The following is a 15,556-nucleotide window of genomic DNA, read 5'->3' as shown; positions in this document are numbered from 1 at the left end:
AATAAGGTAGTACTAATGATTTTTCAAAAGAGTGGTAGAGTTTGTATCTATCTTCTGGTCTTAAACAGAAAAGTTTGAAAAAAAATATTTTCAGTAATCTCAGAAAGGTCCCCCAAAACACAAGACAATAATGTAAGAGAAGTCACAGGCTGCACAAGATTCATAAATGGTAAAGTTGTTTTGAAAGAGAAGTAGTCAAAATCTTATGAGTTAATGGGTTGGCTGCCCCTCCATTATCCCTGAGTCATTTACTGTATCAGAAAAAACCACTATGGAGGAAGAGAGCTCTTCTATGAAAAAAGAGTTGAAATTTCAAGAGATAGAGGACCTTTTCACAAAAGGGCCTAATTTCTCTTTAAATCACCATTTAAAATAGCTGAGCAGCCATTTAGCCTTGAGAACATTACCAATGATAAATAGGAACAGGCAAAAACCTACATAATTATAAAGCTTTACTCTGTGCTCTTAACCACTGGCACAGGACTCTACAGCTCTTCATATCCCTTGTTTTTAATTTCCCTGAGGACACCTACAGGCTGTTGGATTTGCAAGTCACAACTTGTTTTATTAGAAGTAATTGTGAGAACTCGAATAAAAAAATAAATAAGGTTTCAGAGATTTCCAGATCTCCATTTTCAGTTATTCCGAAGATGTTTAGGGTATGACTTTAATATACTAGCTTAAAACCAGATCTAATATTTTTAATCCAGTACCATGCAACAAGTTCCTTCAGACTGTTGAATATTCCTGAAGAGAAGCCTACAAAAATCCCTGGGCAGCCCAACAGACCAACCTTTCAAACTTGCATCTGTGCCAAAATTACCCAACTTTCTACCCTTTTCAAGGCCACACCAGTTTACCTCAAATATGAATATTCAGACCTAGTAAATCTTAACACTTGCTGTGCCACCTACTGTGGGGAAGCAATAGTTGATTAGAAACTCAGATTTGCTGTTTCACTTCCTTTTGTCTCTGGAAAAAAATAAAAGACACTATAAAATAAAGATTGCAAACCAAATTTTTAACTAGACCACATCTTGTGTAAAATGTACTAATTTCTCTGTTAAGGCAATTTAGATTAGATTCTCTAAATTAAAAAGCCTAGTCAACTGAAGATAAAATTAGAGTTGAAGTACACAATACATGTCCAGTCTAGACAGGCTTGGTGATAGGAGAGAGTAAACAAGTCATTTAACCTTTCTATGGACCTCTGTTCTCCCATCTCTCCCAATTTAGAATCTTGGGGTAGAGTCAGGTTATAGAACATTGGTTCACAACCTGTCAGCACATTAGAATCATCCACAGTGGTTTTAAAAAATACATTACCAAACCCTGTCTAAGACTCCTGGATCTAATTTTGTACAGGGGGGAGATGTAAGATAAATTTAAAATTACTGCCATAGCGGGTCAAGTCATAGTTTGGAAAGCACTATAAAACACTATACAAATATGCACCAATGAAGGGAAACAGGCTTTCATAAAGTTGCCTTTTTTCCCATTGTGATCTGCTTTTTAAATTATTCTATAAGAAGTATATAGAATTTAGGAAGAAAAATAGCAGTTGCTAAGGTAGAAGACTTTCTCAAATAAATAAATAAATAACGGTATTTTGATACTTTGGCAGATGGCCCAGAGCAACAGCACTTTATTGATCTTGGTTCCATAAAACTTCCACAACTCATCAACTTGTATGATAAATGTTTTCTCTATTAATGGCATTTGCACTGAAGTTCTTGTTGAGAAATTTGACTGACCATAGCCCATCTCCCACTAAGTAGCAATGACACTTTTAACTTGATGTTCCCCCTATCAATACTCTAATCATCCTAATTCTATTTAAATTCTCAAACTATCTACAGATAGTTGAGAGACAAGATAGATCTCAAAGACATGCCTTTAATTCAAAGAGGTACAAAGAGTCATGGATCAGAAGGACAATCTCAGTCTTCTGTTTGAATGGCAATCATCCCAACAATGAAGAAGGTGCTTCCCTATTTGATCATAGGAAGCACTGGGGTTAGGGTAGGAACAAATATCTATTTGCAGGTGCTTTACATAAAACTACCCCATTTTTAATCTTCCCTCTGCAGAAGCATATATTGTCTGCCCTTTACAGAGGAGGAAACTGAACTTCAAAACTGAGCTTCAAAAGGGTAAATAAGTTGCATAAGGCAGAGAATCAGAAAATAGAAGAACCAGATAAATCTAGGTATCTGTTGCTACAGCACAATTTATAGCTCTCTCCCCTCTAATTTAGTTTTTATTTTAATCAGAGCTATACATACCTATATCTTAATGAGTTGAGCAGTTCTACAAGAAAAACGGTAGTTCTCTGCTTTCCCCTCCCCATTTCCTGCTTCACCTTGGCAACAATTCTTTTGACTAATTCTTTTTTGTATTTATCTCTGTATCTCTAAATAACAGGTAATATGGCCACCACTGATTTTTCAGTTTTTGTCTCCCCATCATGGAAAATTAGGATTCAGCTCTCTTTAAACATTCCCTACCTCCTATTCTCCCCATTTCCCCAATACAGTTATATCTAATTTTTCATTAGATTAGCATTCAGCTTTTACTTTCTTATTACTATGTAATGCTATTCACTGCTGAACAATATACCATGGATGCTTTTCCTTTCCTGAAAATTTGTGTTTGCTTTGTTTCTTATTATCACTAATACAACTCCTCAACACATTGAGACACTTCAGGTATTCTATCTCTTTAGAGGAATCACTCTGTAAGCTTTCTGGTTTGCTCCAATCTAGACTAGTTGCTCTCTATGCCTGATGGAAAGCCTTCATCTTGGGACCTTCTTAACTTTGAATTTGGAGATATCCTTTGTCCATCTCTTTCTCTAATTGAATCCCTCATTTTCGGTCTCCTAAATCTTTTCTTGTTTTATATCCCCATGTGGTGATGCAAATCTTCTAGCAGCTTCCTAAGAAAGTCTTTGAGAAGTAAATTTTTTGAGGCTTTGCATAACTAAAATATCTTTACCCTCTGACTTAACTGATAGTTTGGCTAGATTAAGAGTTCTAGGTTGGAAGTAATTTTTCCTCAGAATTCTGAAAGCTTTGCTATGCTATCTTCTAGCTTCTGTTTATTTTTGTTGAGGATCAGATCCATTTTGATTCCTGATCTTGTATAATTCTCACTCTGTTGCTCAAGGCTGGAGTGCAATGGCGTGATCTCGGCTCACTGCAACCTCCACCTCTAGGATTCAAGCGATTCTTGTGCCTCAGCCTCCCTAGTAGCTGGGATTACAGGCGCACGCCACCACACCCAACTAATTTTTGTATTTTTAGTAGATGGGGTTTCATCATGTTAGCCAGGCTGGTCTTGAACTCCCAGCCTCAGGTTATCTGCCTGTCTTGGCCTCCCAAAGTGCTTGGGTTACAGGCATGAGCCACCGTGCCTAGCCTTAACCGATTTTTTTTCTCTTTGAAAAATATTAGGATTTTCCCTTTGTCCCTAGGATTCTGAAATTTCAGGACCATACCTGGCCATGGACTATATCATAGCAATAGGTGCTTGGTGGGCTCTTTCAACCTGGAAATTCCTCCTTCAGTTCTTGGAAATTTTCTTTCAAAATTTCAAAAAAAAAAAATTTTGGGGGGCAATTTCTTTCCTTTTGTATTCCTGTCTGGGACTTCTATCTGGGTGTTGAATCTTCTGTACTGGTTCTCTAATTCTCCTTATTCCTCCACCCCTTTTAAAATGAACTTCCCTCCTTATTTCATAGTGAGAAATAAAAACTTTTAATGTGAGGAGTGCAAACCCCTTTTAATTATCAGGCCCAGAGAGGCACTGAAATATGAGTGTGTGACAGCAGTCACACATCACTCTCCCCTGTGAACTAAATGACCCTCTTGAAGCTACCTACTATGTGATGACAAGTAGCCATAAAATGCCATACATTAGATACCAAAACTCATACCATATAGTTCAACAATGTATAATCACTAATCAATGTTATTTCTGTAAACCAGTGAGAATTCCTATCAAATAACTTAGCATCAGCCCATTCCTTGTCCTCTTTTGCCTTTAAAAACCTGGTTGCAACAAGGGCCGAATGGAACACTCCCCAAGGCAACCTGGAAGTGTGTCCAAGGCAGCTGTCCTCAACCTTTACCCGAATAAACTCCCTATATTAATTTTGCCTCAGTTTCTTTAGTCTGACAATAGATACAATATCTTAAGTCTCTTGTCCTTGGCAGCCATTATTATGCTGCCAAATAATAGCCAACCAATCCTGGATAAAGAAAGTAGTAATCAAGGGTAAGAAAGTAGTAATCAAGGGTAAGTAATGGTGTTTCTGGAGCTGCACTGAGGCTGAAAGTGTATGATCCAAATGATGTTCCACCTCTAACTGCCTGTTCAACCAGAACATCTGAGCTTTGATCAGTTATGTATATATACATTGGGATTCCACGTTTGAAGAGAATCAAAGGCTTAAAGGTAGTATTTTCGCCATCTTGGCCCCAGGATGATTAGTAATTCTTTAGTAAGGTCTACTTTTTTTGTAGGTGGTAGAGACAAGTGTGAGTAATTTGGGAGGCAGGCAAGGCCCCTCTGCTGGGTTTCCCCAACTGCTGAGCCTATTCTGTTTCTGGGTAAATGTTCTGCCAGAGTTTACACTTGTGGTGAGAGACCAACTCAAATCTAAAGCAGTTTCAGGATAGGGAAAGGAAATCACCTTGAGTAACTGCTACCCCTTCCACTTTGCCCTAGAAAAGAAAGACACCAGCCTTTCCCAATCCCTTGGGCTATGAATAAGAGTACATATTCTGTTTCAGAAAAGTTGCCACTGTAGCATATACAGAGGTGAATCAGTGAATGAAAGATACATTCTGTGTTTTTGTTTTGTTTGGCTTTTTGTTTTTTTGAGACAGAGCTTCACTCTGTCCCCCCAGGCTAGAGTATGATAGCCCACTGCAGCTTGGACTCCTCGCCTCAAGCAATCCTTCTACCTCAGCCTTCTGAGTACTTGAGACTATAGGCGTCAAGCCACTGTGCCCCACTACATCCTGTCTTTTCTGTATCTTAGTTGTATGTTTGCCTCCTCACCCACAAAACACATCAGGAGTAAAAAGCAAAAAAAATCAGTCAACAACACGGCATATACACATAAACAAGACATCTTCTCTTTTGGATGGTTAGGAAGATTAACTTTAAAGACACTCAAAAATATTAAGTGTGTTTTCCTTACCTGAAGAAAGGAAATGGAAGAGAACTGTCACTACTCACAGTTACTTATGATCATTTTCCACTTTTAAGGAGTTATATAACACAAGCAGCTAATTCCCCAACTAACTTCCTGCATTTCTATTCTCCTTCCACGTTGTAAACTTTGGTCATGAATATACTCATAGCATACTGTACTACGCTGTTTCTGTGCTCCATCCAGGCAGTTGATATAATAGAAACCTTAAATGTCATTAATCCAGCAGTGTTAGAATTTGAATTTTGTGTTTTTCCATAAGCTGGCAGGCTAAATGCAACAGGATAAACAAGACAATCTCACTGGTTAAACCCAAAGCTCCCCAGTACATGTTCTCCATTTTGCTGGATGTTAGAACTTGGTGAAATTTTCTATTTTATTTTTATTTATTTATTTATTTATTTTTTTTTTTGAGATGGAGTCTTGCTCTGTGGCCCAGGCTGGAGTGCAGTGGCGCAATCTCGGCTCACTGCAAGCTCCGCCTCCCGGGTTCACGCCATTCTCCTACCTCAGCCTCCCCAGTAGCTGGGACTACAGGCGCCCGCCACTGCGCCCGGCTAATTTTTTTCTATTTTTTAGTAGAGACGGGGTTTCACCATGGTCTCGATCTCCTGACCTTGTGATCCGCCCGCCTCGGCCTCCCAAAGTGCTGGGATTACAGGCGTGAGCAGAACTTGGTGAAATTTTCTAAGTGATCTTGCAAGAGCAAAAATATTTCACTGTCAAAGACCACACCCATGAGTCTCAGTTTTGCCTTACTTCCTTTTTTTCTCCAGTAATACTTCTTTCTCTGAGACTATTTATCAAATGTTATGGGTTTAAGTGCACAACTAAACAGTGTAACACCAAAAGGGAAAGTAGGCATGTGATGTTCTCCTCTGAGGTGAACACAGACATGGCACTGCTCAGTGGGCTATACTCAACTAAGTAATCTTAAAGGGGTGTCCTCTCCTCTGAGTAGGAGCAATGTTAGAATCTAAAGATGGGGGAGGAAGGATATACAATTTTAAAATAGTTAATATTAAAAATCTATTACATGAGTCATATAAAGAACGACTGTGCATAATATTCACAGATGAGGGAACGAGAAGAGAAAGTCTGTAGTCAGTAAGGTATAGAGGAGGAGTAGGACTGTATGGGAAGGAACACATATTACAATCCTTTAGGATTTGTGAGAGTTTAATGTTTATCAGAAAGGAAATATGGATTTTTAAAGGTTGAGAAACAACAATATAAAGGGAAAGGCATTTCTACTTTTGGGATTCCAAATACTTGAGGTTATGAAATCACATTCCAGTAAATGCCACATGATAAATGGTTATGAATAGTAAAACCACTTAAATCTCTCACAGTAACAGTTGATTTGCTGATTCCAAAAATCTTTCTTCAAGCAATAAAAAAAAAATCCTTTATTTTGAAAGAATCTAAGTCTCTAACTTCTGTCCCTTATAGCAAGTCACTCTCTGGCAAAATTATTACCTGATTGGGTTGTTTTGCTGTTCAGTAGAACAATTCTCCATACTTCATTCTACTGCAAATATTTCGAAGACTCCCATAACTTCAACTTGCTAAGTAACCATCAAAATGGAACTCATATTAATTTTCTTTGTCTACTCAATTTCCAGTAATTCCTTACTGCAATGACTTAAACTACTTTAATTTCAATGTTAGCAACCTATCTTCAGTAGACCCTTCTTTTTGCAAAGAAAAAGTATTGGTGTTAAGTAAAAGCTATTATAGATCACTAGTACTCAAACTGTTTACTCTCATAACTTACTACTAATAATTACCATTTATAGAGAATATATCTCTGAAGGTAAAAAGTTACAGTCCAGGAAATTTTCCATGAGACAAACAATTGCCATCGTTTACTTCCCAAACTCTTTTCCTTAAGAAAAATAAGTCCCTTTAAAAATGTTTTTCTTGGTTTCACAGCAATGTGAATGCACTTAACATTATTGAACCATATACTTTAAAAAGGTTAAGATGGTAAATTTTATGTTGTGTGAATTTTACCACAATTTAAAAAGCTTTTACGGATTAGGAATTGGAAAATGTGACACATGTACTCCATAGGTCCCAAAGCCTGTTTTCAGTTGCAGAGGGCTTGGTATCAGTTAACCCTCAACTTATTTGAACAGTGGCCAAATACTGCACTTAGTTCAAAAGACTTCGAAAATTAACCACTCACTGAAAAGGTAGTTCATTTCATATTCTGTTATCCCTTCCTGAAGGTAAACATAATCTTGGTTCTGAACTATAAAGATATTTTTGTTACATATCTAAATAATAGCCTCCTCTTTCCCTGTATTTATGATTCAAAACCATGGCAGCAAGCATAGGAGATAGCAGGTGGGAAATGGCAGCCACAGCATAAATCCTACAGGAAATAGAAACTAAAACTAGGCTTTACATAACTGAACACAAACGAACTTCAATTAAACAGTAATATTTTATGCTTATAAGGTGTTAGAAAACAAAAAGGATAAATAGTAACAGTCAATCAGCTAATGCATAGCATCGAAATAGCAAAGCTTTATGTCAACAGGCTATTTTTATTTACCATTTGCTTTTGGACAACGGGTATGGTTTTAAAAAACATGCAGTCTTTCTTCATCATAGGGCAAGTCCCCAATTATTTTTGCTATAAGAGCCCATAAATGGAAATATAATACCCAAGCATTCACATAATGCCTCCATCCTACTGTAAATAACACTTGAGTGTCTGTAGGTATCCTCCACACTTCACAGATGCAAACTGCTAAATTACATTACCTGTCTCAGGTCATATTCTTGAAGGTGATCAAAAAGCATTTGCAATAATCATTTATAAAAGTCTATCAAAGATTACTTACACTATTATCTATGTATTAACAGTAAACCATTAGTCAAGTAAAAAGGTGGGCTTTTGTTAGATGACAGCACTGCTCCATGTGTGGGCACATACCATGCAGATACCTGAACCGTGCTAATGTTTTTCACTTCATGTTAAATAAGTATAAGCATGTTAAGCTTGTATATTTTTTCACCCACTCATTTTGAAACCCTCTGTAGGATTTGGCTACAGTAAAATGTCAGCTTGGTTATTACCTTTAAAGTAAGAAATTTCCAGGCAAAATTGGGAAACTAATGACAACAAAGTGAAACTGATACTTTCCCAGTTGAGTTTCACTCTTGGTTTCTTTCAGGGCATAGACAAAACTTGCCCATGTAGAAGCAATACCCTTGCTTCTGTAACATAACTGGAGAAGGGAAGAGAAAGAACAGCAAGACATTTTACTTAACAGCCTCGGCCTACCTACAGCATTTTTCCTTGCCCATGAAAAAAAAGTTGTGTGTAGGGGGGGAAATAACCAGCATCAGTACAGCAGGTGCTCTTAGTTCTTGACATTACTGGTGTCCCAGACTCTTTCATTCAATTGTATTTACACAAAGGAGTTTTTGTTTGTTCTGAACCATTTTGCTGAGGATTGTTGCTGTCTTAAGAACAATATCAGACCCAGATGGTTTCATGAGTGAATTCTTTCAGATCTTCAAAGAACAGAGTTCTTAGGCTATTTAAACTACATCAGAGCAGAGGAAGAGGAACTCTGCCCAGTTCTTTTTAGGAACCAGCACAACCTTGGTATCAAAACCTAGCAAAAGTAACAGAAAAAGGTGAGTATGAAATGAATCTCAATTATTGATTTTAAATAAAAATGTTACCAAAGGAACCAATATATACTTAAATATTATACCATGACCATGTGTAAGATTGGTTCACAAACTGGAAATATACTAAAATAATTCACTATCCTATTAGGTCAAAGATGAAAAGTACTTATAAAAGATTATGATGGATGTCAAAAAGTCATTTGACAAAATCCAACTTCCATTCCTGATAAAAATGTTAAGAAGTAATGAAGAGACATTATCTTAACACAACAAGAAATATATATACACACCAAATGAACACCCAATATCTATTATTTAAAATTGTTCTCAAAGTGCTATCTAATACAATAGACACTCCCCAATCCCCAGTTGGAAAAATGACTTTGGATACAATCCAAACACTTCTCTGTAAAAATCATGAGCTAGAAATATTAAAGGAAACTTCCCTAATAGAATTTATTAGAAATTAATAGTAACTTCATATTTAATGATGACATAGTAAAAAATCCCCAAACTAAGAAGATAAAGGATGGTCAGAACCACTGTTATTATTTACCACTATTCTGGGGAAGCCAGCAATTCACTAAAGCAAAGAAAGAAAGATATAAGATAATTATAATTAGATGATTGTTTTCCTAGAAAATTCAAGTGAAACAATTTATTAAAACTAATAAATTTAGAAAGTTGGCCAGATACACAAACACTCATCTACATACCAGTCACAAAATATAAGAAAATGGTTAAATCCCCAACAGAGTATTTTAATGAAGCATGAACAGTTTATGTTAAATTTTATCTCAAAGATAATGCAATTACATTCAAGAAAATTTTGAAAAGGAAAAATGAAGAGGGACTTGTCGTATGAATTACTAGAAAATGTAGTATCAAAGCAGATTGGTATTTTTAAAGGAAGAGACAAAAAGATCAAAGCAACAGATGAGTCTAAAGAAAAGATGCATGCACACATAAGAATTTACTATATTAAGGAGGTATTTCTAGTCAGTCGGGAGAGAAATGATTTCAACAAATGATTTCAGGAAAAATGGCTGCCCAGTCACAAAAACAAAGAAAAAAAAATCCTTATCTTAGTATACAAAAATCATTTTCGGATGTTTTAATGAGTAAATCATAAAAAGAGAATTAACAGGCAATATAGGAGAAGATTTTAAGAATTTTTGACTGGGGACTACCTTCTTACTTGAGACAAAAAGCCTGCGCATTTTAAACCAAAGCATTGATAATTCTTGAAAATATTTGCCATATATTTCACAAAGAATTAATGAAATCTGTATTCTAATGATAAATAGATAATTTTGAAGAATATTGGGCAAGATATACGGACAGGACATAGTAAGTGATAGTTAATTATAATTTGGTACATCTACACAATGCAATACCACGCCAACATTACAATAAAATAGAGCTACATATGGCAAGACTTTCACCATATATATATATTTAATCTGAAACAGATTATAGAACAGTATGCATAATCTCATTTTCATAAGAAAGCAAAATAACATGATTATGCACATACAGGAAAGATGTGGAAGGCTTGGATTACAATTGGGGAGAGGACTGAGAAGGGTTTCACTTCCTGCTTTACACAAAGTTGTATTATTTGAGGATCCCTCTTCTCTCAAATGAGGACACAATAATTTTTTAACAGAATACACTGCTTGCTTCTCTGCTACCTCTCGTTTGTGTATTCCAACCGCGGTAAGGAGGCAGGTCATTTCCTTTTCCTTCAATTTCACGTCGCTTCTTCACTTCCTTTACTACCATCTCTCCCTTACTATAACTCGTCAAAAGCATGTCCTGTGAGGTGAGATAAACACTACTTTACATAGCAAGGCTGCTTTACTTTTGCTCGTTATAGCATAATAAAAGCACAGCTCTTCTCTGATTATCCTCCCCCGCTTTCTACTTCTTGACAAGCACAGTTTTTTTGCCTGTAACTCGTTGCTAGTCAGTTCATACCGGCGTGGGGACTCTACCTAACGCCTGGGTTCCCACTGCGGGCGGAGTTGGCTTCTGTTCTTCTTGCCTTGACCACCCACTCCCTCCGTGACCCTCTGGGAAGTTACCCAACTTCTCATTGACCAGGCTATGATGACACCCCACAGGAAGGCAGAGGGGAATTGTGCAACCACCTTGGGAAAACAACAGAAAGAACCAATTAAGTTTTCGAAAGAATACTACTTGATTCTAGGAGGCAGTCCCTCTCTCGAAGGGAAGTCAGGGATGTTCCTGGCGGGTCCACTGCTCACCTCGACACCGCAGGCCCTGCCACCCCCATTTCCCGGGCAAAGCAGCCGGGACGAGCCCCTCCCCTGAAGCCGCTGGGGCAGGGGCCGACGATTCTATGCTGACATCGCGGGCCCGGAAACTCCCCGCCAAGGAGTCCGCTCCGGGGGAAGAACTCGCGTGGTTTCTCCCGCAAAAAATCCCTCCCCAAACTGCAAACTGTTTTGTCTCTGCTGCTCCTCGGCTTCTCTCCCTGCGGCGCCCCTACTGTCAGCGCGTCCCTCTCGCTTACGCAGACAAATTCTCCGACGCGGTGCTTGATGCATTCGGACACACCATTTCACAAAGTTTCTTACTCACACAGTTCACGGTTTCGGGTACGCTCCCTCTCCCGTCAGGTCGCCGGCGCCTGGCCGAGTGACTCCAACCGGAAGTTGCTTTTTGTTCCAGTTCAGAGGGCAGTGCCGGAGCGCGGAGCCATTAACTCTTCACCTTCCACCCGACAAGGCCAGGGCCCTTCCGCCCTGCCCTTCCCAGCCCAGCCCAGGGCTATTCTTCCCCGCCCCTCCCCGTCCCGCCCAGCGCCTTCCCGCCCCGCCCCGCCCCGCCCAGCCAACTCCCCGCCTCTTAGGGAAAAAAAAAAAAAAAAAAAAAGCGTCAGCCGCGGAAGGGAATCCTATGTCAAGTGTGAAGGTCACTTGCGGGTCTTTGCTGGATTTTTTTGCCAGACGATAAATAACCGGTAAATAAATAACCACTAAATAAATAACATCACCCTATATATGAGTTAGAGTACACAAGAATCACCTGAGAAACAAAATGTAGTTTCACCAACCGACTCCTACAGTTTTCATTTCAGAGCAACTGGGGTGAAGCCCAGGAACCTGCATTTTCAACAGATCCTCGTAAATGTATGTAATTAAAGGTGGTTAAAGTCCACACTCTGAGAAACACTACATTTACACATACCCATTTGGTTTCTCCCCAACTAGTAGTATTTTTCGCTAAATTGTTAAAGAAGAATGACTGCAAATGGAGGTGGAACTTCATTAGAAAATTCCCCATGAATTAAGACTTCCCCATTACTCCAATTCCTAGCCATGCATGAATATTCTCTAAGATTCAAATCTTAGATACCGCAAGCAAGATATCTTTTCCCTTTAGGGCAAGAGGATGAGGTTCTGGCCGCCCCAATTTCTCCCTGTAGTTCTGAATCATGGATGTTTACACATCTTTCCTTAGGCCAGTAAGTCCAAGGATTTAAAAACCTGCCAAGGTGCAGTGCATTCTGTCCACTATCTTGAATGTTGCTGTATACTTTTAAAAGTCAAAGTCTAAATATATTTGAAACAATCTTTTTAACAAACAGAAACTTCTTATATATAACGTTTTTACTAGTTGAATAGTTTTCTTGTAATAAGTAAGTGAGTTAAACATGACAATACGGTACTGCTTTAAAAATTATTTAAACCTTTTTTGAGAGCAGTTTTAGATTCACAGCAAAATGGAAAGGAATGTCCAGAGATTCTCCATATACTTTCTGACCCCACACAAGCATAGCCCTTCCCCATTATCAACATCCCTCACCCCAGTGTGATGGAAAAAGCTGTTATAAATATCTGTGTGCAGGTTTTTTTGTGCGGACATAAGTTTTCATCTCCTTTGGATAAATACCAAGTAGTATGATTGCCGGATCATAAGGTAAGAGAATGTTTAGTTTTGTAAGCAATTGTCAAATTGTCTTCCAAAGTGGCTACCATTTTGCATTCCCACCAGGAATGAATAAGAGTTCCCGTTGCTCCAAATCCTTGCCAGCATTTGGTGTTGTAAGTGTTCTGGATTTGGGCCATTCTAATAGATGTGTGTGGTATTTCATGGTTGTTTTAATTTGCATTTCCCTGATGACATATGATGTGGAGGATCTTTTCATATGGCTATTTATTTACCATCTGGTTATCTTCTTTGGGGAGGTAAAGGCCTTTGGCCCATTTTTAAATCAGGTTGTTTTCCAAATGTTGAGTTTTAAGTGTTTTTGTATTTTTTGATAACAGTCCTTTATCAGATATGTCTTTTGCAAAAATTTTCTCCTTGTTTGTGACTTGTCTTTTTACTCTCTTGACAATATCTTTTGCAAAGCAGAAAGTCTTAATTTTGATGAAGTCCAGTTTATTCAGCACTGCTTGAGTGAATTAAATAAGCTGGTTTGAAGATTTCTGATTGAAATAGTGGAATTTAGTAATATACTCAGAATCTAAAGCTGAATGCATAGGCATTTTGAAATATGGAGGTGCTAAAAACTTTGAATAAGGAAATAAGCTAGATATACACATTTCTTAAATATATGTTTTTCTCTTTCCACTTCCATGATGTTGTAGTCTTGAAGAGAAGTGGCTGCATAATTCCCCTATATGTGAAATATGCATAAATGCTGGTAGAATTACTTTCTAAACAATGCTAAAATGGTATCAAACATTTTCCTTTTCCTATAATGATGATTTTTTAAGAATTCACAAACAATATGTTTTATGAAGGTTAGAAATTAAGTTGAGATATTTATTTGAGGAATAATCTTTTAAAATAATGACATAATTTTATTACAATTTTCCTTCACTCATATTATTATATACCTCAAGTTAGTGAGCAGTGATGTGGCATTGGAGGTTGGGTATGGTGGCATGAAAATGGGGAACTGGCCGGGTGTGGTGCTCACACATATAATCCTAACACTTTGGGAGGCCAAGGGCAGAGGATCACTTGAGCTCAGGAATTTCAGACCAGCCTGGGCAACATAGTGAGACCACATCTCTATTTAATAATAATAATCATAATGAATTAATTATTAAAAGAAAATGGGGGAATTGCAGGCCTTTGAAAGATATTTTAGAACCTGGATGGGCGCAGTGGCTCACGCCTGTCATCCCAGCACTTCGGGAGGCCAAGGCAGGCTGATCACTTGAGGTCAGGAGTTTGGGACCAGCCTGGCCAACATGGTGAAAACCCGTTTCTGCTAAAAATACAAAAATTAGCCAGGTGTGGTGGTGCACACCTGTAATCCCAGCTTTACAGGAGGCTGAGGCAGGCAGATCACTTGAACCCAGAAGGCAGAGATTTCAGTGAGCCGAGATCATGCCACTGCACTGCAGCCTGGGCAACAGAGAGAGACTGTGTCTCAAAAATATTTTGAATCCTAGTTTTAAAACTGCTTAATAATTTATTGAGAATTCTGAATATAAATCTAAGGACAAGGAAACCTGCCAATATAAACACTTACTACGACTTGGAATGTCAGGTATGTTCTCAGTCAAATCTTTGATGTGAAATATCACTATTAATGGAATCTGGTTGACTTCTGATTTACGATGACATCTGGACTGGCTGTTTATATTGCAGACTCTCCAACTAAAATGCTTATGAAAAATCAGAAAAACTTGAGAACTCACAATGGCCTTGGAACACAGATTGACAACGAGGGCCACTGTGTATGGTTGAGCAGGCTATGCTCACTTGCAAAGCCTTGCCTCCATCAGCCTGTGTCTTCTCAGAGAGGTGCTTTTTCTAACTCACAGAAAAGTACCATAAGAGCAGCTATAACCCTGTTGACAAGCACCCTAGTTCCAGAATTTGATAGGATATTGCACTTATTGCAAGAAGTGTGAAGCTGAAATGGACATGTACTTTTTTGTTGGAAGGCAAGCAAAGGTGTTGGTATGGAAGGATAGTAAGGAAGCTACCAGCCTCACCGCCCCTACTGTTATGCCTGATGGCTAAGAAGTATTTTACACCTCTTTGCCCTAATCTCTCCCATTAGTTTCTCTCTCTGTGACCCATTTGGAGCTATGGAGAATACCAGCAATAACCCAAAGGGAGTGGATAGGTATGATGCTCTGTATCCAAGCTTGGGAAACTAATAATGAAAGGAGTTGGGCAGACAGAACTGGGTGTTTGTTTCTCTGGGGGTTTAGTTTTTCATATGTGGTTCTTATGAAGAAAAAGACAAATCATTGTTTCCGATTAACTAGGAATTCTTATCTTTATAGTAAAGTAACTACCTATTAAAGGTAAAGAATCTTACCTCAGCCCAAGACCTGCAGTGACAAAGTTGATAAATGTCAGCTTCAAGCCAAAAGGTTAGCTGTTGACTGTGCATGTCTATATGTCTTCCAGCTCAACATCTATGCTGAAGAACTAATAGCATCAGACAGAAAATGAGAAGAGCCAAGAACCAAAATCCACATATTCAGGTAGTAAGGTTGACACAAGGCTTGGAATAAGTAACTACAAGAGAAAGCACCCCTTTGAAAAGATTATGCTGTCTGAAAGAGAGTCTTCAAAATGCAAAGAAAGTGAATACTTTGGAAAATGATTTACTAGAAGCAGAAGTATATGGAGAGAATCTGTTTTGTATTTTCTATGCAAAAAGAGATGAAATATATG

The 15,556-nt window shown here is 38.1% G+C and overlaps 1 protein-coding gene and 1 long non-coding RNA gene across 4 annotated transcripts in view; one reads left to right on the top strand and one right to left on the bottom strand.

Annotated features, from left to right (window-relative positions):
- TANK (TRAF family member associated NFKB activator) overlaps positions 1 to 15,556 on the bottom strand; it is a 103,465-nt gene that overhangs the window by 62,967 nt on the left and 24,942 nt on the right. Inside the window, exon 1 of one of the 3 annotated variants that reach the window (XM_073019757.1) lies at positions 11,415 to 11,640. The exons of 1 other annotated variant lie outside the window; for it this stretch is intronic. In XM_073019757.1, coding sequence (XP_072875858.1) covers positions 11,415 to 11,461 — 47 coding nt within the window. In that variant the 5' untranslated portion in view covers positions 11,462 to 11,640. Of the gene's footprint in view, positions 1 to 11,414; positions 11,641 to 15,556 lie in introns of those variants that run through there. One more of the 3 variants, XM_073019758.1, reaches the window with a different exon arrangement.
- Positions 11,685 to 15,556, top strand: part of LOC140712572 (uncharacterized) — a 72,537-nt gene continuing 68,665 nt past the window's right edge. The window contains exons 1-2 of the long non-coding RNA XR_012094199.1: positions 11,685 to 11,864; positions 12,752 to 12,823. This is a non-coding gene — a long non-coding RNA (uncharacterized lncRNA). The remainder of the gene's footprint in view (positions 11,865 to 12,751; positions 12,824 to 15,556) is intronic.

This window comes from Chlorocebus sabaeus, chromosome 10, assembly GCF_047675955.1.
Source record: "Chlorocebus sabaeus isolate Y175 chromosome 10, mChlSab1.0.hap1, whole genome shotgun sequence".
NCBI classification, from domain to species: Eukaryota; Metazoa; Chordata; class Mammalia; order Primates; family Cercopithecidae; genus Chlorocebus; species Chlorocebus sabaeus.
The sequence above is the reverse complement of the archived record's forward strand: the minus strand, read 5'-3'. Positions and strand labels throughout refer to the sequence as shown.